The sequence below is a fragment of the Tenrec ecaudatus genome, chromosome 8, assembly GCF_050624435.1.
Source record: "Tenrec ecaudatus isolate mTenEca1 chromosome 8, mTenEca1.hap1, whole genome shotgun sequence".
NCBI classification, from domain to species: domain Eukaryota; kingdom Metazoa; phylum Chordata; class Mammalia; order Afrosoricida; family Tenrecidae; genus Tenrec; species Tenrec ecaudatus.
In genome coordinates this window covers 122,353,986-122,376,890 of record NC_134537.1, presented here as the reverse complement: position 1 = coordinate 122,376,890, position 22,905 = coordinate 122,353,986, and the positions used below count along the sequence as shown (strand labels likewise).

The window sequence follows — 22,905 nt, the reverse complement described above, 5'->3', positions numbered from 1 at the left end:
TGCTGGTACTTGTGTATGTAGGATATATGTATATATTTAAAGTATGTGTATATAGAAGTATATATAAATTATGTACTACGTACAATTTCATCTATTGGAGTATATATAAATTATATATAATTCATTACCTTAATTTTATGTTAAACAAGGTCTACAACCAGCAGAGTCATGTTTGTGTCGTTTTCTTTTTTAGGATGATTTTGTTCTGCCCGGCAGCTTATCTCATCTCCTTATTTGCTACAATTTCCTGTGGTAAGTGGCTTATTTACAAGACATAAAGTTAAGCATGTGTAACAAAGGAGTAATTAACAAGTTAGACATCCCACTTTTGGAGAAAACGATGAACACTCAGCTACTGGAAAGAAGGACATTCCTGGTAAGGAATGACTGACTTATGTCATTTTTATGTTTGCAGTCAAATAGCACGTCCTGCATGTATTTTCCTAAGCAACTGTACCAGACAGTGAAGGGGAGCTCAGGTGTGCACCATGTCATAGGCTGTGTGGCTAAACACTGCTAACTGGAAAGGGCTCCATGCACTGCAGATCTCCAAACAAACCAAAACAACCCTCTTTTTATTACCATCCTTTAAAAAAGAATGAACATTACCTGACTGTTCAAAAGAGTTCTAGATATTTGGTAGTGTTCCCAACCCAAGTGTCCTGATAGATACATACTTAAAACAAAACAAAACAAAATGAAAGATACCTCTTTTAAGCTACTGGGGAATAATTTCAGAAATGTAATTTAATATAAACTACCCTTTTGGATATTTTTGATTGCATATTTTTCAACACCAGGTTTTCATCCCATTCTGTGTCTACTCTATTTCTTTTCTGAGAATAAAAGTGATTCTGGTTTTCATGGATCATTGCAGAGAGGGGCTTTCTCTGTGACACCGCTCTGAGTAGATTCTGGATAAATGTAAGGTGATTGTTTGCTTATGTCTGAGATAGATATATTGCTAAGATAAGTACCTCTTGGATAAGGTTTACATTTATAGGAGATTTAATTTCCTCAGGAAGAGGGTTTTAGACATTCCCCACCCCCAATGACAACTCTGCTCATCTGCCCCTCACCTTCAATTGCTCTTATGGGTCATATTCAACACAATACAAATCCTTTCGATGTTTACATGGAAGAGAAGCCAAAGAGATTGTGGACTATGGCCACTTTAATTCTACAAAGGTAGTTTTAAAAATTTTTAGAAAAATGGAATTAAAAATAATGGATTTTTTTTCATGAACTTTTTGAAGTCCCCTTATGTGCCTTGTAAAAAAAAAACCATGATAATTCTAGGAAGATTAGAGAGTGAAAATAAGCAGAAAATGAAAAAAATGACTTTATGTTAGCCCCACTATACAAACTGCTGGTGATATTATGAAAAAATATGTTAGGCAGGAATTGAGTTCCAACTCACAGCAACATGCACAACAGAATGAAACGCGGGCTTCTCCTGTCTCTTCTGATATCCCTCCACTTCATCACTGGCGACTCCTCTTCCAGAACTGTCCTTGGAACATGTGTAAGATGAAGTCTCGGGATCTTCTCGTCTGAGAAACATTCTGCGTGTGCTCCTTTCAAGACAGACTGGTTTATTCTTCTAAGTCCTTGGTACGATCAGCATTCTTCAACAGCACCATAAATCATATCCAGCAACACTTTGGAAATATTCCTTATTCATTGTCCGACTTCCGCACACATACGAGAAAGGCAGGCATACCTTAATCCTCAGGATGACATTCTTGCTCTTCAACATTTTAAAGAGGTCTTTCCTAGGAGATCTGCCCCATGCAAAACCTCATTTCATGTCCTGACTACTGCTTCTAGGAGCATTGCTTGTGGATCCAAGCAAACTGAGATTCCTGACAATTTAAAACTTTTCTCCGTTTATCATGATGCTTTCTATTGGTCCAGTTGGGAGGAATTTAGTTTTCTTTATATTGAGTTGCCCACCATACTAAAGGTTGCAGTCATTGGACTTCATCAGCAAGTTCAATGACTACAAGTCCTCCTCACTTTCAGCAAGCAAGATGTGTCGCCTGTTGATTACAAGTTGTTAACAAGCCTTCCTCCAATTCTGATGCCATATTCTTCTTTCTCTTCTCCTCAAAATTTTAGAATTACTGTTCAACATATAGATTGATTAAGTATGGTGATTGGATACAACCTTGATTTTAAGCCACATAATATCCCCTTGTTCTGTTGGAACACTGCTTCTCCATCTGTGTATTTTATCACAATGAAGTACCATGGAATTCCCATTCTTTCCTATGTTAACCATATTCTGTTCTAATCCACGCAGTTGAATGCCTTTTGCATAGTCAATAAAGCACAAATAAACATTGCTGGGAACTTCTGTTTTCAGCCGCGGTTCTTTTAACACCAGCAACGCTATTCCTAGCACCATGGCTTCTTCTGACTCTGGCTTGAATTTCTGGCAACTCCTTGCTGATAAACTGCTGCAATCATATTTGAAATATTTACAGCAGACTTTTACTTGCAAGTAATAGTAATGATGTTGTTCTTCAATTTTTGCGTTCTGTTGCTTACCTTTCTTTAGAATGGACACAAATATGGATCTCTTCCAGTCAGTTGGCCAGGTAGCTGCCTTCCCCATTTCTTGACAGATTTGAGTGAATCCTTCCAGGACCTAGTCAGGGTGTTGACACATTTCAATGGGCATTCGGTCAATTCCTGAAGCCTTGATTTTGGCTAATGCCTTCAGTGCAACTTGGACTCCAGCAATGTTGGTCCTTGATTATACGCTACTTCTTGAAATGGTTGAATATCAACCAATTCTTTCTGGTACAACTACTGAGAATCCCTCCTGTCTTTTTTTTAAGGCTTCCTGCATTATTCAATATTTTGCTCCGGGACTCTTTCTATCTTGCAATTCAAGACTTATGTTTCTTCGTCTTCATTCATTTTAGTTTGAGATATGTTGAGCATATTCTTCCTTTTGGTCTTTCCAGGTCTTTCTACATTCCCTTATAACACTCTACTTCCCCCACCCCACCCCCACTAACTGTTCCTTGAAATTTTCTGCTCAATTCTCTACTTCATTTTTTTCCCATTTGCTTCTGCCACGCTGTCTTCAGAGTATCTTCTGACATCCACTTTGGTCTTTACTTTCTCTCCTGTCTTTTTAATGACCTTTTGCTTTCTTTCTTCATGTAGGATGTTCTTGATGTCCTCCCACAGACCCTCATGTCTCCTCACATTAGTATTCGATGTTTTCAATCTGTATTCCATCTGGAGCACTCCATTTGTATAACCACAGTTTATATTGCTGGGGGCGGGGAAGTGTTTGCAATAAAAACGTTGTGGGACTTACCAAATTCTAGCATGTAATCTCCAGCTTCTTTTTCACAACCCAGGCTATATTTCCCAACTACTGCCCCTCCCTCTTTGTCTCCAACTTTTGCATTCTAATTGCCAATATTGATCAATACATCTTGATTATGCGTTTGAACAATTTCATCCTGAAGAAGTTGGGAGAATTCTTCAATGTCTTCTTCAAACCAGTAGTGGTTGGTGGACAAAGTTGAATGTTATTTATGTTAATTGGCATTCCTTATAGGCATATAGATATTATCCTATCACTGACCGTATTGTGCTTCACAATAGATCTTGGTATGTTCTTTTTGATGATGAATGTGAAGCCATTACCTTGGCTGTTATCATGCTGACATGGTAAACTGTCTGATTCTCACATTCATAATGGTTGACATCAGTCTATTTCAGATCACTAATGCCTAGGATATTGATCTCCGTGTGCCTGCTTCATTTTTGATGACTTCCAATTTTCCTGGTTTCATACTTTGCACCTTCCACATTCCAATTAATAATGAATGGCTGCAGATGTTTCTTCTCATTTTGAGTCATGACCCATCAGCAAGCGAAGGTCCCCAAATCCTGATTGTTTCCACGAAATTACGGTTGGCTGTTGTTTGTGAATGCCACTCTTCCTTAGTTGTAGTCTGAGTGCCTTCTGACCGGAGAGCACTATATCAGACATTGTTCCTCTGTGATTCAGAAGACTTTCAGTGGCTAATTCCTCAGAAGTGGGCAGTGTATTCCTTCTTCCTAGGGCATTCCTAGTGTGAAAGCTGCTGTGTAAGCGCCCCCATTGGCATTTGAAATAGTAGCAGCATAGCTTCCAGCGCCCCAGCGGCACACATGCCACCACAGCATGAACAACTGAGAGATGAGTTGTGGCTTTAGAAGTAGCCATGATTAAAAATGTTTGTTCTGGTTTTCAGATATATGTTTTGTGTTTCTGAACCTACCTATTTATATATTTTACAACTATGTTAATTATATATACTTTTAAATCACGTATGTTTTCCTGCTCATGACGATGTTTCAGTGCAAATAAATATTTATCTTTTGTTGTTGTACTAAGCAGTTTTCCCTGTTATTCTTCCTCTCCTCTGCAGTGTCTCCTGCAAAGATAAGCTTCAGTCCTAGTCTCTGTACCTGTAAATATGACCTTATTTGAAAATAGGACCTATGAAGATTTAATAATATGTACTGACAGACAGTCATTAACAGGAAAACATAAGTATGAGAAAGTAACAAGATTTATATTTTTTGACATGAAGTTCTCCAAAAATAGGCTGGGTCTTAATCTAACATAACTGATGAGACACAGAGGTAAGCAGAGTTGATAGCCATGTAAAGTTGAAGGTGAAGGTAGAAATTAAATTGATGCTGCCACAAACCAAGAAATGACTGGGAATACCAAAAGGTGAAATAAATAAAGGTGGATTTTCCCCAAGTATCTCAAAAGAAACCATAGCCCTGCTGACACCCTGAATTAAGATTTCTATCCTCCAAACTGGGAAAGTATAGAATTCTGTTATTTTTAATCATCCAATTTGTGATAATTTGCCATTATGTCTTAGGAAAGTAATACATCTTTATTGGTGCTATTTTATGTGTATATTCTTATACATATTCCCACTTCTGTTGAAAAGCAAAACAGAACAACCCCCCCCCCCAAAAAAATGAGATACAAAGATGTTCATCTTTTATAAAGTTTCATTATCTATATCATGAAGTTTTCAGTCAGATTTTTTTTTTTTGGTAACATTGACTTTTTCTACCCATCTAGGAGCATGCTCATTGTCCCACCCTTAGGCCTATCCTCGGGGATTTGTGCTGCTCTGTGGCCTAACACTTACCCATCTTTCTGCAAACAGTACTCTCACTGCTGTGAACTGCTTGCCTTCCCAGTTTTAGGCCCTAGCGATTCTGATGGCACTGACCTCTTGGGAACTCCAGGCCTGGGGCTGAGACCCAGCAAGCCTGAAATGAGAGGATTCACATCTTCCTGGCAACAATGACACCCTCAGAGCCAAGGCTTGGCAACAGGATTTTCACGCAGATTTCTATAAATAAGCATTTCTCCCCAAACCTCCCCCTGCCCCCGCCAGACTTCAAATGTCAGTGAGTGCTGAGCCCTGAGCTAATAATACCATCTTGCTACTATGTGGTATTGGAAAGTAACAGCAACACAATACACATTGTTCTTGAGTAAGTTCCAAGGAATGGTGGCCCACGAGGGCACAGTAGAACTGCCTCACAGGGTTTCCAAGGATGGATCTTTCTAGAAGCAGACGGCCACTTCTTTCACCCACCACATGCCTGGGGAGCTTAAACTACTGAGCAGCTGGGCGTTAGCCACTGGGGCACCAGAACCCTGTTGCAATAGCATTGAACAGAGAAAAAGGATGAACTCAAATTGCATTATGAGGGAATCAAGTAAGCACTACAACCAGCCCCGTTACTTCTGAAGCCAAGCCACCTTAGGCCTTTTGTTTCCATCTCATTTCTGCTTGTTGCTTTCAATTAGGTTTTCTATCATTTGTAGCCTAAATCAGTCCCTCGACACTCGTTGTTTACATAATTAACTTTTTTTGGGGTAGGTATAGCTGGTAACTAGTTGTTTAAGCTTGCTTATATTATTGATTTTTTAAAAAACACTTCTCATATGCCTGCTATTGATATAAAGCGTCAACTGGATTGACTCAGAAACCACATGAGACAGCGTAGAACTGTCCAGGAGTATTTTCTTGACTGCAATCTTCATAGAAGTTTCTCAGAAGGTCTTTCCTCTGTGAGACACTCCTGGATGGGCTTAAACCACCAACCTTTTGATGAGGAGCAGGGTGCTTGGTCCTTATTCCACCTGGGCTCTGGTGTGGACTAATCACTTTGATTTATTTTATAACATCATTGACTTGAAACACAGTTTTAAAAAGAGAGTGATTTTTCTTCCCTTCATTGGTCATGGAATTATTTTCTTTAGAATGTTTTTTATAATAACTGCCCAAAGATCATGGCCACTGAAGCCAATGGGAAAGTAGGCACCATCGTAGAGAATGCGTGTAGCAGCGCTTTACATACATTGTAAAATACAACACAGACTAGCCCATCGTCATTATCATCACAACCACCAGCTTCCTAGAATAAGCACGAGTTTGACCTTTCTTCTCATTCAATCCCAATGTTGGTATATCTTGAGTTATCCCCCTGTGTGTGCCCACTTCCACACAATCTCCCCTCTGCCACCAACAAGATTCCGACTTCGATAGGGTGAATCTACAGAAACAGGTGACTTCCTCTTTCTCCCTCAGAGCAGCTGAGGAATTCGAACCTCTGACCGCATTCCCATTAGGAGCTCCAGGCCTCATCCCCTCCACGGCCGGGGCTCCTTGCTGAGTTCACAAAGCTCATGACAGAGCGGGACTCCTGACCTAGCACTGGCACCTGTTTGTATGCTTGTGTGTCCCTTGGGATAGGTTTGGGAAGCAAAACCGTGATCATTTTGAATCAGCCCCAAATATCAACTTCCTGTAAAATCAACCTTTTTACAGCTAGTATTACTCATGGTCAATTCTTGCGGTGTTTGTGTATATATCAAATCGATATCAACCACTTAGATTTCTACAAGAATCTTCCTGAAGATGTCTGGACTGTTTCTAAATATAAGCCCTTCCCAAGGGGTAGTCATCTGAGCGGCACCTTGGAGAGAAAGATGAGCAATTTTGCTACGATCAGAAGTCACAGTGGAGCTCAAGACCAGAATCCCTGGAGGGGTAGGATTGTGCAGAGAACATGTTACTCTTTAGTGCTTAATGAAACACATGTTGTCTAAGCTGCTCGTTCCCTCGACGACCATGTAAAAATGGATGCTTTTAAAATGGAAGCGTAGAGGATGGGCAAGCCTGCCATTGGGATGTGTGTAATTGATGGACCGTTGACTCTCAACGGTGAATGTGCTACCTGAGTGAGTTGCTTTTATGATAGACTTTGAGGTGGGTCTTTGAAGGTAAATTCAAATTCATATATTAAAGTCAGTAACGCTAACACACAATTATCTAATTGTATGTGAATTCCCCTTTGGAGCTGTGCATAATTTTGAAGAGCAAATGGTTAAAAATGTTTTCAGTTTGACAGTAGCAGGCATTTGCTTAAACTCTCTTTCAAAATGAGCTGATCGATATTAAACATATACTGCCTCTTCTGCTTTCGCCCCTAATGTAATCAACCCCCCAAAGTGTTACTTTGCTTCAGGTGAACCGAGGTGAGGAACAATGTTAGTATTTCACAACAGAAACAACTAAAAGACAATTGGGAGTTGGAGAGCCAGATTCATGCCCCCCTGGGCCCAGAGCATCGTTAATGGTGTGATTTGGGGGCAGATCCCGAACCACCTTGAGACTCAAGTAACTTCTTTTCACAAAAACAAGAGCAGATAATAATGCTTCCCTTCTGGGGAGGTTGTAAAGATCGAGTAGGGAGGTTTATCCTGAACGAATTTAGAAAAACAGGTGATGTAGTTGTTTTTAAAGGATGATATCTTCGTAGCATGTTACCTCACAGGGAAGAATCACGCAGGAGTTGTATGGACGCGGAGAGAAATTACGTGTGATTTGTTATTGTGTGACTTAATAAAGATCAGCTAAGATTTTCAGATAGAAATACCCAGGAAATGACATTAAATAAAATTACTTATTGTTCAAACGATTGCCTTAGTTGTGGTCTTATTCTACAATGAGTAACATCATGCTGGATTACCCATTGGAACAAGGGACAGACACCGGTGAATTTCTAATAAAATTATTATGCATCTACTGCAAATTAATGTTTGGGATATTTTTAATGATTTTCTCACAGAATGCCTGACTCGGCGCTATAAGAATACCTTCTTCCGAGGAGGAGATGTCACCTCCATGTATACTCCGAATGACAACCATTGTCAGATGATGTGCACCTTTCATCCCAGGTGTTTGCTATTCAGTTTTCTTCCTGCGAGCTCAACTACTAACACACAGAAAAGGTAAACATCGGCATTTCATTTTAGCCGAGGGCAGCCACATTTCAAAACGGAGTCAGTCAGACGACTGGTACAAATTGGTTTAGCATGTGACAGCGTTATATTTCTTAATAAGGGTTTAAAAAGCATTTCATCAGAATCCCTGGGAATGGCTCTTAAATATACAGATTCTTGGGTTCTACCTACTGAATCAGGGTCTCCAGGGCCAAGAAATTTTCATTTTAATCATCCACATAGTTAGGCTTAGCAGTAAGAAGTAATTATTGCTTTCTGATGCCACAAGGAAAATGCTTGAAAAACATTGGGTTAAGAGATTGTCTCAGAAAGGGCACAACAGCAGGTAAATGTAGAATGTCTACAAGGAAAGACACCACCTAGCCCATTATCACATTTACAAATGACATCTAACCCCAAATCAAACCCACTGCTGCTCGTAGTCAACTGGGATTCATGGTGATTCTATATGGAGTTTCTAAGATTGTAAATCTTTATAGGAGCAGACAGCCTCATCCCTCTCCTCCAGAGCACTTCTGGGTTTGAACCACCAACCTGGCAGTTAGCAAACTAGTCTCATCCACAGTATACCATCATAGCTCCTTACAGTCCTAAGGAAATCTAACAGCATTTTGTTGAGAATATTCAAAACTTAATGCTTTATGACCGAAGGTCCCCATGCTAAAACATGCCCTTAGATGATGGTATTTGGTGAAGCCCAAGAACCCTCATGTAAACAAATATCTATTTTCAAGGCCATGCCAAGTGTTTACAGATTACCTCCTCAGAGCTAAACATGGACAAAGCCTAAACTTTTCTTCAGACAAGATGAAATCCTTTGCATAGCATACAAATTGAATCATAATTTGTACCCTTTTGTGACAGACTAATGTAACTTAAACTTGTGCGTATGAGATCTGTCCATGTCCTTCCATGTCTCAGTCACTTGTTCTTCTCATGACTTATCTTATTGTTGTTGGGTGACAGAGTGAAACAGCCCTTGCGAGGTCTCTAGGCTACAATCTTCAGAGCAGCCGATCAGCAGGCCTTTTGTCCTGCAGACCCACCTGAGTTAGTGGGCAAGCACTTACCCATGGCCCCAAAAGGACTGCGACTCATACTTACAGTATTTTATCAGATGAATGTACCAGAATTTATATCTGTTCCCCAGTGGATGGGAAGGTGTGTTGTGCACAGGTTATGACTATTCTGAATGAAGCTGCTATAAATCTCCAGGTGCGGGTTTTGTTAGGTTTGTCTCTGGGGTAAATGTCTAGGAGAGGAGTAATAGGGGCGTTAGGACAGTACATGTTTACCTGTACAAGAAATCATCCACGTTTTTTTACCAAACTGGTTTTCAACCGTTTCTAGAGCTTTTCAGAAACTTCGCCATGGATGGGACTATTTTTTGGGTGCCTTTACCAGAGAAGTTGTTAGTTGCATTTTAAGAAGTTTGTCTCTTTGGGATGGGAGAGTAACATTATTTGTAGCAAAAAAGACCAAATAAAATGCAGTATTTTAATAATAACAACAAAAAAATCTTTGTTTTTCTCCTATCCCTAATTTAGTATTGTATAGAATGCTAGAGAATTTCTTGGTATCCATTTATGATTCTGCTTTTAAGTGAAGCCAATTTTAAAAACAGGTTTGGTTGCTTCTTGAAAGAAAGTGTAACCGGGATTCTCCCAAGAGTGCCAAAGACAGGGGCGATCTCTGGACACTCCCTCAAGCACTGTGGCCAGCAAATCACTGGTAAGTTGCATATGTTTTTAAGAAAGATTTTAATTAACAGTGAATCTATCTTGGACGAGCTTCTACTCCAAGTCTAGACTGTCATAGACTTTTGGAAGGAAGCCTTCAAAGAATTAACAAACATCTTTATTTCAACTAGAGTTTGTTAGTTTAGAGAATTCATGAGATAGTTAAGGTTTATTGTGCCAACCTGGTCAATGAACATGTGCGATTAATTGAAGGGCGGAGAGATAAATGGCTCGGTGAGCCTCGCCTTTCCAGTTCTCGGGTCTCTTGCTTACTGATGGTTGGACTATGGTGCAGCTGCCTTAGCCAGTTCCCTGCTTCAGCTGGCAAGGCTCACTTCCTGCAAGAAATCCCTGAGGAGAAGCCACATGGACCTACTCCGCTGCAGCCCTTGGTGCTGGAGCAGCTGTGTGGAGACCACCTGCCAGCACTGAGATGCTGACACGCTCACTGATTCAGTTTTCCTCCTGCAGTTGGCATCATTGTTTTTGTGAAATTGAGGAGGACTTTGTGAATTGGTGTCAGATATATGGGCTAATGTAGGACTTGTGGGCTTGGGCAACACTGGGTTGGGATGCTTTCTTAATGTACACTTACCCTTTATATCAAACTCCCTTTTCTATACATATGAGTTTCTGTGGATTTGTTTCTCTAGTCTATGTAACAAACATATTAGAACCTTTAAATGATAGAAATATTTCTATTGTACATAGTCTGTTGCACATAGAGTCACTATTCATTGGGAACCAAATTGGTGGCACCTAACAACAATAAAAACAACAAATAATGTAAATATTGTCCCAAACGGGATATCCTTTAAAATGATAAATGATCATACTCAAATGGGTACACAGTTGATGACTTGCCTCTAAAAGAGAAGATAACTAAATTGTCCCCATATGTTTGATTTGTGTAGCTTGCTATGGAGAGGTTCTTAAGGGAATCGATATGAAGGGAGTCAACCTGAATGTGTCTAAAGTTAGCAGTGTTGGAGAATGCCAGAGGAGCTGTACCAACAACATTCACTGCCATTTCTTCACCTATGCCACGGCATCCTTCCACAACACAGACTTCCGGTGAGTGAGCTGCACGGCGCTAGTTCTTGCAGGTGGGGCTCTCAGGGCTTCCTGATATTCTTCAGAATCGTCTGCCTTTCTCCTCCCAACTCGCCCTGCTTTCTCTCTCAAACCCCCAAACAAAAAAGGGTTTAGACTCACCCACTCACCTTATTTACTTAGTTTTGATGTCATTGTTCTTGAACAGAGGAAGAATCATTTGGTCCACAGATACACTGTGCTTATTACATTAGGAGCTTAAAGTCATCAAAATTTCGTGTTGTGATTTCTCCCATTATAACCTTTCTGCTTCCGAGGGAAAGGATGCCCGGTTTTTAAACACGCAAACCTCTGGTTTACTCATTATCACGATCGCTGTTTCGTAGTGTTCGTCTCCCACTACTCACCATCATTTCCCTGCTAAATATTTGTACTACGGCATGCACCTTGCAGTAGAGGTGGCAAAGTCGCCCTTGTCTTCATATTCAGGAACAACTGTTTATTAAAGACTAGTCCAAGAGGAACACCTACCAGTATAAATATGCTGGATAACGTGATATCTGGATTCTCGCTGAAGCCCTGCGCACGTTCAGAACTAGGTAATTATAAGGCTATTATTTTACTCTGCGATTATAGTAGACAGAATAAAGACATTCCCCACTTCCCTTCCTACGACCTTCTTTCCCCAAACCCCTTCCCTCACCTCCCCAAAATGTCTGTGATCTGGTTCCCGGAACCTGCGGCTATAGTTTCTTCTGTGACAAAAGGGATGTGGCAAACTTCGGATGTTGGGAAGTGACGGGTGATCCCTGGGTTATCCGGGTGCTTCCGGGGCATTTCCAGAGACCTCACAAGACAAGGAGGATGGCACAATGTGAGAATCCTGATGAGAGATTTGAATGTGGCACATGGATGGCCACCTTTGAACATGGAGTAGGAAGCAGAGCCAAGGCATGCATGTGGCTTCTGGGTTTTTTAAAATTTTAATTTTTATCTATTCATTTATTACTAAAAAGATCATTTTATTGGGAGAGGCTTCTGGAAGCTGGAAAGGGCACATCACAGACTCCTCTAGAGCAACCCAAAAAGGAAGAGCAACTCACTGACACCCCGACTTGAGCCCCATAAATCCCACTTTCAGGCTAGAACATAATACATTCGTTTTTTTTAAGTCACTAAGTTTGTGGTAATTCGCTATCCACTAAAAACCCCATTACAATATGCTTATTTTATTTTATTAACAGTCTACTTATTGACCCCCCCCCCCATTAGTCTGTATGTTACTGTAAAGATTGAGACTCATGGAAATCCTACATTAACTGTCTATAGTAGTGAAATTGTTAATTATGCTATAGTGATTTTTGGTCCAGAATTTATATATTGGGTTGTTTATTTACTAATGTATTACCTTGAAATTTTAATTAATCCCTTACTACCTTTTATAGATTTTTGTCGATTTTAATAATTTTAAATTAATTTATAGCTTACTAACTAGATTCTCTATTTTAAACAAATATTGTGTTCATAATTTCTTTTAGCTATTTACATATGGCTTCTTTTCCTTTTTAACATATTTAAAATAGCTAATTTAATATCTTGTCTAGTAAATCTAGTATGTATTTTTCTTCATGAGTAGTTTACTTCCAGTGTCACCCACCCCCTCTATATGGGACATAGTTACTTGTTTTTTGCATGTCTTATAACTTTTTGTTACAAAGTATACCTCTTCAGCAATCTAGGAGCCCTGGTCCTACACTGACTAAACACTCCGCTGTTCTGCAGGAGAAAGACTTGGCAGTGTGCTTCCATAAAGACTTACAGCCTCGGACACCCTGTGGGCCATTCTCTTCTCTCTTACCTACATCACTATGAGTCAGAATTGACTCAATAGGTGGGAAGTTTTGGGGGGAGGAAATTAAATAATATAACATGGAAACTTTGGAAATCGGATTTTTTTTTCCTTCCCCAGAATTTTTTGTTATTGATGTTGTCGCTATTCGTTCAGTGGCTTTTTGGAATGAATTCTTATGAGTCTATTTCCTGTTCTATGGGTGATGAGGTCTCTGCTCTGCTAGCATTATTGGGCGGATATTTCTTTAGGTACCTCTGGCAAAAAAAACCCCAACCTTTCCCCAGTGTTGGGGCATGCCTTTAATATTTGGATAGCCATTTACTACTCTGCATAGAGCTCAAGGTCAGTCAGACATCCCTTCTGTCTTTCTCTCTTTCCTTGGCATGCATACAGCCATGGGCATGCGTCTGGCCCTCAGGATTCCAAGAATAACTTCAAGGTTTCCAAATTCCCTCAGGGACATTTCATTCCCATAGCACTCTTTTAAAGTTTAGTCTTGGACTCCTCCCCCACCCCCTTACACACACACTTTTCATTAACAGCTTATTGTCTGCTCCGGTTGTCACTGCTGCTTCAGTCAATTGCAATGTTAAGCAATTGCCACGCATTTCCTACAAATGTTCATAAAAATAGACTGTAAGCATTGGAAAAGCTTGGAATGTGGTTAGCATAAGCTAAGTCTCACAAATGAGACTTCCTAGAAAACAGCCAGATAGTGACAATAATCCTATTTTTTAATCAATTTATTTGGGGCTCATAAAACTATTATCACAGTCCATACATATCCTTTATATGGACTTGATCAAACCCCATTCTCCTTCAGCATCTATTAAACCATGGGAATGCTCCATGATTTGGGGACTGTTGAGTCGCACATATACCACTAAATTAGGAAGAGCAGAATGGGGATAGAATAAATGAAAACACCACCAACCTCATGTCCTTATTGACACTCAGCAATTTCCCTTAAATAATTACACTTCAGATATTTTTAAACCTTTTGTTAAATTCTAAAATTATGGAAAAAATTTACTTGAATATTTTTGGTCAATATTCTCATTTCTTTTATTAAGGAGAAAACATTTAGAAGTCATAACAAGCAAAAATCAACTATTTTTTAAAAATCTTTAGAACAAAAAAGAGAGGCAATGCTCATTTTGTCCACTACACCGGCCAGACGTTTTGTACACGGCAGTGAAAAATTATAGAACTTTTCAGAGGATGACAATCAACATGGTAACATAAGGAAAAGTTTAAAAATGTTTAACATAGTGTCTAGAGAGTGATCTTAAATTTCTTTGAGAAGCTGTCATTGTAAAAAGCCTTAGACTTAAACAGTACAATTCCATAGGATATACCTTGGTAGATACTACTTTGAAGAAAATAATTTTTTAAAAATCCCAACACTTGAGACCCAAAAGACAATAGGTGCACATTATTATGATAAGAGTCCGAGCAGAAGCAGTCTCAGAAATGCTAATGAGAAGATGCATTTGTAAGTTGGCATACAGGATCACTGCTTCAAGATTTACGAAAATCATTAAGCCCAGGATTCAGGACAGGTTACTATAAAGGACATATAAAGACATGCTCTGTGAAGAAACCTAAATAGGTTAAACTGATTTGGGAATATTTTAGCAGACTTTTTTTTTTCATTTAGGCTGTTTAGCATTATGACTACCACACAATGACAATTTCCAGAGTTTGATGGTTAAGTACACCCAGTGGACGTGTTAGTCGCTGACTGAGCAACATCTCTGCTCTGGGCTTACAGGTTGCCGCATGGACATTTTCCAACACCTTGCCTTTTCCGATGTGGATGTTGCCAGAGTTGCCACTCCAGACGCATTTGTATGTCAAACCATTTGTACCTATCACCCCCAGTGCTTCTTCTTTACCTTCTATACAAATACATGGCATGTGCAGTCACAAAGGTGAGCAGGAAGCTGTACTACTGGCTGCTCTTATTTCATCACTTTCATTTTATATTTTGAATGTTTTGTCTATTTTCCTCTAGACGAGGTGCTCATCAGTTTAAGTTGCTGCTTTTCGGTTAACTAACTCACTGCCATCAAGTCAGTGCTGACGAACAGTGACCCAAACTGTAACTGGTCATAGGAGTAGAAAGCCTAGTCGTTCTCCCTTGGAGCTACTGGTGGTTTTGAACTGCTTACCATGCAGATCTCAGCCCAAGGCCTAACCACTTCACCACGAGGGCTATTGTGAATTACTTAAGAGAAGTGCAGACTTCTACCTACCATCTGCTGTTCAAAACAAATCTTCCATTGGATTAAAGAAGCCACAGTCATTGGGGAGGAGGAAATAGAGACAAAGGGGTTTTTATTCTGTCCTTACTAAGAACGACAGGGCTTTGTACTCTGAGAAAGAGTTACTGTCTCCCAAACTCAAGGGGCAGCTCTCCACTGCCTGTGGGGTTCCTGTGAGCTGACATTGACTCAATGGCAGTAAGTTGGGGGCTTTGGGTTTGAGTTTTTTTTTGTAGTGTGTCGTATCACCTTGAAATGAAAACCTCTCCCTGGCAGCACATCTGTGAAACGTACTGGCTCTCGTTTCTCTCTGATTCAGAAACCAGAGCTCGATCAAGGTTCTTGCTAGACCTCCTTGCCCACTTCTATTCTTTACACACAGCATGGGGCCAAGAGGGGGCAGATCCTTACAGAACAGCATCAGCCGCATAAAGCCCCGCATTTGTTCCTTTTCAATTAAAAGGTGCACCTTTACCATTCTTCTCTAGTCAGGCTATCTATGCTGATTAGTTTTCTTCAGAGGGAGATTTTGGCTCGACTTACATTTAATCTCTATAATTTATTAGTGTTCTGTAGTCTGAATTACCCTGAAGAGGATTTCTCAGAAGAATGAAGTTTGTAGAGCTGATTTTTTGATTAAGTGCTTTTGTGTTTGGCTAATGCTTCTAATGCTGTCTCCTTTCTCTCTTTACCTCTCCTCATTGTAATAGAAATGTTTGCTTCCTTAAGACTTCCAAAAGTGGGACCCCGAGTTTCTCTACGCCACGGCCGAACGCCACATCTGGATATAGCACTTTAACCTGCAAAAGATATTTGCCTGGTAATGTGGTTCCAGCATCATATCACACAGACTATGATGCATTTTGTGATTTCTAACCAAGTATTCGATGTAGATTAAAAATCCTCATATCGGAGGCGCACACATGCAGGTTGGTCCTTTCCCTCCTGTCTACCTTTCTCTGTTTGGAACTGACAGCACTCTGCCATTCTACCATCTACGCCGGAGTTGATTTTGGAGGGGAAGAGCTAAATGTGACCTTCGTTAAAGATGTGAAGGTTTGCCAGGAGACTTGTACCAAGATGATTCGCTGTCAGTTTTTCACTTACTCTCCGCTCCCAAAAGACTGTCAAGGGGAGAAGTAAGTGACAAGTTATTTCCCAAAGGCCGTCACCAGGACCATGGCGTGTACTTTTCATCCCGGTAGAGATTTAATCCGTGTGCTGCTTCCTTTATGTAGGTGTAAGTGTTCCTTAAGGTTATCTGTGGATGGTTCTCCAACCGCGATTACACACGGGACAAATGGGAGCTCTGGCTACTCTTTGAGACTTTGTAAAACTGTGAAGCCCTCTGGTGAGTAAACCTCATCACTTTAGTGCTCTGTGCGTGTGTGTGCATGTTAGCTTTGTCAGTCTTATATTTTGGAATTCTTTATCTTTTAAAAACGGTTTTATTAGCATATAATTCACATCTCATACGATTCAGTATGCCCGATCATATTAAAGAGGTGCACCATCATCTCCACAATCAACATTAGAACGTCCGTTCTTCCGTCTTATACTCATTGCTGTCAGCCCGCCACTTCCTCCCAGCCTCCCGCCAGGCCCTCCAAGGAATCCTCACGGCAGTCACCGTCTCTGCAGTTTGACTTCTCCTCCAGTCCATTCTCGAGGAGTCTGACTCATGTGATCACTAGCTTCTACCTCTCCTTTTAGTCTGTACATCAAACGCAAAGTCACGCATCGTTGGAGGAATTGACTCTTCCTTGGGAGAATGGCCCTGGCAGGTCAGTTTGCAGGCGACACTGAAAACCCAGAGCCACCTGTGTGGAGGGTCCATCATTGGACATCATTGGGTCCTAACTGCTGCCCATTGCTTTGATGGGTAAGTTTCAGATGGGTTTTATCCAGAGCCTTATTTTGCCATTGTATTTGAAGGATCGATACACAATCTCTCATCATCATGTGAGTTTACTGGGTTATTCTATTTTTAATAAGAGGTACTTTTAAATAGCGATGGTACGCAACATATCTAGCATCCTAGGGCCTTAGCACTGAGTAGTCTGATTCATCCGGACAAACTGTAGCCTGTGTGCAGGACCGGAGCTGGTAGGGAAAAGACGTCATGCCTGCTTTAAATAACAGTTCACATACGCCTTAACTGATGCCTGCTCCACCCCCACTACCTACATATAGTCCTTAAAGACAGCAAAGACTTCTCTAGAAATTTTAATTTCTGCTTTAAGACTCACAAGTGCTTTAGATAAGTAATATCAACAATCATAAAGAAATATGAGATACTTTATTTAGCCTTTATCTTTCAATGTATATACTATGTTGTAATATTTCCCATTTCTATTTGAAAAGTGGTACACATGATATAGTTTTAAAACACTTAGGCTTTGTCTGGGGTCTTAAAGGCTTAAAGATAAACAAGCAGCCATCTAGCTGAGAAGAAACAAAGCCCACATGGAAGAAGCACACCAGCCTGTGTGACCACGAGGTGTTGATGGAATCAGGTATCAGGCATCAAAGACACAAAACAAAAAGCAAAAAATCATATCGATGGCATGAGGGGGAGGGCGGAGTGGAGACCCAAAGCCCATCTGTAGACAATTAGACATCCCCTGTTAGAAGGGCCACAAGGATGAGACAAAGCCAGTCATGGTGCAGTATATAGCACTGACGAAGCACACAACTTTCCTCCAGTTCTTTAATGTTTCCTCCCCCCACTATCATGACCCCAATTCTACCTTACAAATCAGATCAGAGCATGTACACTGGAACAGATAAGCACTCAAAACACAGGGAATCCAGGACAGATAAACCCCTCAGGACCAATAATGGGAGTAGGGATATAAAAGGGTAAGGGAAGGGGGAGAAGTAAGAGGGAACCACTCACAATGAGTGACCTATGTCTCCCTCCCAGGGGGACGGGCAACAGAAAAGTGGGTGAAGGGTGAAAGCGATCGGTGTAAGACATGAAAAATTTTTTTTATACATTATCAAGGGTTCATGGGGGAGGGAGAGTGAGGGAGGGAGGGGGGAGGAGGGAAAATGAGGGACTGATACCAAGAGCTCAAGTAGAAAGAAAATGTTTTGAAAAAGATGATGTCAACATATGCACAGATGTGCTTGTCACAAGGGATAAAAAATAAGTATGGATTGTGATAAGAGCCACCAATAAAAAAGCAGAAACGCGTAGGCTTTGCGGATAACTAAGACAGAGGTTGAGTTGCAGCTCTGTCAGTGACCAGGCAAGTTGGGAGCCTTTCTCACCTGACTTTTCCGATGTATGAACTATCAGTGATACCAGCAACTCACTAGAAAATTATGAGACGTATTTATAATGTGTCATTTACTTTCCAGTTTTTGTCTGAAAGAGAATGGGAAGGGGGTAGAGAAACACTATTAAAGGTCAGTTGTTCTGGTTTTATTTCCTCCCTAGGCTTTCCCTACCAGATGTTTGGCGTGTTTATGGTGGCATTTTTAATCTCTCTGAGATAACAAAAGGAACACCTTTCTCACAAGTAAAAGAGATTATTATTCATGAACATTATAAAATCTCAGAAGGTGATCATGATATTGCCTTAGTAAAACTTGAAACTCCTTTGAATTATACTGGTATGTAGAATATTTATAGCTGAAATGTGTTGGTTTGAGTTTACACATCAATTTAAATGAGAGAACAGAATCCAGAGAGGATATCTTTATTATCTGGTGATTGATGTTAGAAGGCAGATTAGCAGGGAAGTTAAAAGCGTGTGACTTCACACACACACACACACACACACACACACACACAATCTTTCTATCTAAGGGGCAAGATATTTTCATTATAGTAATAACTATGCTTATCATTTTAACACCATTAAAACAATAGACAGAGCCTTTTCCATCTGGGAAACATTGGCCACCCTGTGACAAGATCAGCAGAAGCATTACTACTTTGGGCGTAGCGTCATTAAGAATAGAGAAGGGCTTTAAGAACCAGATAAAAAGATATACATTAGAGCCTTTGCCTTATGTAGAAGAGCCTGGTCCACAAAGCAGCTCAGGGAAAGTGACAGCATAATAAAAATATAACTCCAAGTATATCAAGTGCAAATAAGTTCTTCTCATAAAAAGTAAAAAAATAAATTCTTGAATCATGGACCTTAGAAGTTGAGCAAAAAACAGATGCTCTTGGTTCTACTACAGAAGGAAGATGTGGTGGGAGGAAGTAATGTATTGCTGAAGCTGACGTCCACACCTGCATTTAATTTAACTCTAAAATTATCCTTCAGAATTCCAGAAACCAGTATGCTTGCCTTCCAAAGATGATATATACACGGTTTATACCAATTGTTGGATCACTGGTTGGGGTTTCACCAAAGAACAAGGTACTTTATGGCATCTAATGTCAGTCCTACCAACTCTCACTCCAACATATGGAATGGATTATCTTAATTAGCCTCTATCTGACAGTACACCCAAACTCCCGATCTTTCCATTGTATTCATTACCAAATATTGACTCAGTGATTCTTGAGAAGATGTATTTTTGACTAGGTCGGTGAAAAAAAAACCCACCCAGAACCTTACAAGGTAATATTTTAAGCCTCTTAATTCATTTACTGGGTTCACATAAGAATTGGGCCAACATAGTGTACTCAGGACAAGCTTGTGTTCAATATTATTAGTGAATCCATTTCCCAATACTATTTTTCTCACTAGATAGTAATGACCAAGAGGATCGATAAATATGTTGTCTTTCTTTCTGACAGCTTCTTTATTTTTTAACATGAACACTATTTGAAATCTTAAGAAGCCCATGAACTACTTCTCAAATTATTGTTTGGAATGCATAAAATAAATAAGATCTGAGAGGAAATCAATAACATTGATTACTTACAGGAACTAAAAGGAACTTGAAATAACATAGATTACTTAAAGTATGTGATACTAGAGTATGTGTATTTCTTTATTAATATATTAAAAAGCAAGGTTAAGAACTATTCTAATGACTAATAACTACTATGATTCTAGTAATTAGACTTGATAAATGATAACACAACTGTAACATCATATGAAGAAATCTATGATCTCTATTGATACCAAAGTCAGAAATATTGCTAATACTGTGCTTTGTTGCCTGCATTCACAACTGAAGGATAGGATAGGTTTAGGGTAGATGTTGGTGAGAATAGATATGTATTTTGTTTCCTACTTAAGTTAGTGTACTCTGTGAATTCTTTTTATGAGTCCTGGGCTAAGAGCCCCTGCTAGTGGGTATTTGGATATTTTCATTATCCTGGTACATCTTAGGAAACAGGCTATTCCCTGTTCCAAAATTATGTTCCTGATCTACACGATAGAAAATAATATCTTCCACATTCTTTAGGCAAGCGAGTAGCTAACCCAAATATCTTCGTCTTTACTTACTCAGCCTCTACTCAGCTCATTCAAGTGTTTCTACTTTTTTTACTGGTATTTTGATACAGGAAGTAACTTTAAGGAACAGGGGACAGACCCAAATCAGGGAGTAGCTACACAGAGATGGTCATTAAATAATATTTTAAAAAGCAGTTCTTCATGGAAGACATTAACTCATAGTCCTGGAAGAACAAAATATTCCTCTTTGACAAGGATTTTGGAGGGTTTCCAGAAATAAAGTTTTAAATTATTATTTTAAATATATGAAGTTGAACACTGAAACCGAAGGAATTTTAGGCGTTATAATTATAGGCAAGTAAAAAAAAACAACAAAAATGCCATTGAGTCTCTGCCGGCTCATAGTGATCCCATAAGAAAGAGAAAAACTGCCCCTGTGAGTTTCCAAGACTAATTCTCTATGAAGTAGAAAGCCTTGTCTTTCTCCTCTGGAGCAGCTGATGGTTTCAAACTGCTGACCTTATGGTTAGCAGTCCAATGTTGAACCTCTAGGGCCACCAGGCAATAAATATGGGAGGGAATTTCTTCGGGATTTATACTGAGAGCAGAGGATGCCAGAGAATATGGAGCTTTAAGCTCTGCTCAGCCTGAGACCTGTGCTGCTCCTAACAGACAGCCAAGTTAAAACATTGCTCTCACTTGCACTCATGCTAGCGCTCACTCTTACTCTGGGTGTGTGTGTGTGTGTGTGTGTGTGTGTGTGTGTGTGTGTGTGTGTGTGTAACTTTACCCTGTCATTTTCTTTCTCTGAACCTACGAGTTAATGAAAAGTGCACCATCACTGGAGACTTTGTTATTAGTGTTTTTATATTTATGGTATTTCCTCTCTCGTTTAACATTGTTCACATCACAGGTGAAATCCAAAGTATTCTGCAAAAGGCAAAAATCCCTTTGATTTCCAATGAAGAATGCCAGACAAGATACAGAGACTATGAAATCACCAAGCATATGATCTGCGCTGGCTACAAGGAAGGAGGAATAGATGCCTGCAAGGTAGGAAAGACTGCGAGGCTGCGGGAGAAATTTCACCCTCGGAATAGAATCTAATAGTCTATTTCATTAGAGTTAAACAAAATAATTCAGAGCCACAGTGAGCTGATGACTTCAAAGGTAGCCTTGAGCCAGGTGAATATGTGCGCACCCTCGTCTTTGTGAGGGCGCGCTGTCGGTAAGGAGGACCGTTGTACTCAGGGTCAGTCGTGCCAGTGACAAGTGGCAGCCTCAGAAACTGTGCAGGGTCACCAGAGTCCAAGTCACCAGATGGCAGTGGGTAGGATAAGGATCCTAAACTATAAGAACATTAAATTGCCATGACTGACTTTAAACTATTTTTAAATTATCCTTAAATCACATACATCCCAGTATACACTGGAATGGAGAGGTCAACATTTCTGTATTGAACGTACTTCAGAATGGAAGAGGGAGTACACAGCAAATGGAATCTGGCACATTGACTTGATTGTTTCACCACATCCAAAAGCTAATAAGACTCAATAGGTAACTGAAAGACTAAGAAAATGTGTGTGTGTGTGATAGAGAGAGAGAAAGAGAGAGAGAGAGAGAGAGAGAGAGAGAGAGAGAGAGAGAGAGAGAGAGAGAGAGAGAGAGAGAGGAAGAGAGAATATGATTTTGAAAGTAATTAATTACTTATGGGAACCCCTTCTGTCATAACTCTTAATCATTTTCTCCCTCCACCCACTGTTTTGCAGGGAGATTCGGGTGGTCCCTTAGTGTGCAAACACACTGGCATCTGGCATTTAGTGGGCATCACCAGTTGGGGTGGAGGCTGTGCCCGCAAGGAACAACCAGGTGTCTATACCAAAGTGGCTGAGTATTTGGACTGGATTCTAGAGAAAACACAAGAGGATGCTGGACACTCTTCGATGAGGTCACCAGTGTGGTGACGGTGAAGAGTCAAGTCTTCAGAACTTGCTATATAAAAGAGTTTTATAAACTACGTTCAATTTAAATACTGAGCCTTGGTATCCTCAAGTGTAAAAGGCTAACATGAGACCATGTACACACAGCTACCGAGGTTAGCACCCACGCCGGCCACACTTTCAGTGTTTAATGTCTGGGAGGTGCCAATGAGAAATAATAGCTGAAGCGCTTCTCCACCTTTATTTGTTGTGAAATAAAATGATAACATAGCATGATTATAAAAATATTCCCTCTGGTTACGAAATAGAACTGAGTTGAATGA

General features: G+C 40.1%; 1 protein-coding gene across 1 annotated transcript; it reads left to right on the top strand.

Moving 5' to 3' along the window:
* The first annotated feature begins 194 nt into the window (after positions 1 to 194).
* KLKB1 (kallikrein B1) lies at positions 195 to 22,606 on the top strand. The gene is made up of 14 exons (XM_075557238.1): positions 195 to 252; positions 8,188 to 8,350; positions 9,987 to 10,093; positions 11,016 to 11,175; positions 11,644 to 11,753; positions 14,781 to 14,940; positions 15,984 to 16,093; positions 16,250 to 16,412; positions 16,512 to 16,624; positions 16,987 to 17,155; positions 18,719 to 18,894; positions 19,557 to 19,652; positions 21,556 to 21,695; positions 22,412 to 22,606. The coding sequence occupies exons 1-14, from the start codon at positions 195 to 197 to the stop codon at positions 22,604 to 22,606; spliced, it is 1,920 nt and encodes a 639-aa protein (XP_075413353.1).
* Positions 22,607 to 22,905: the final 299 nt, after the last annotated feature.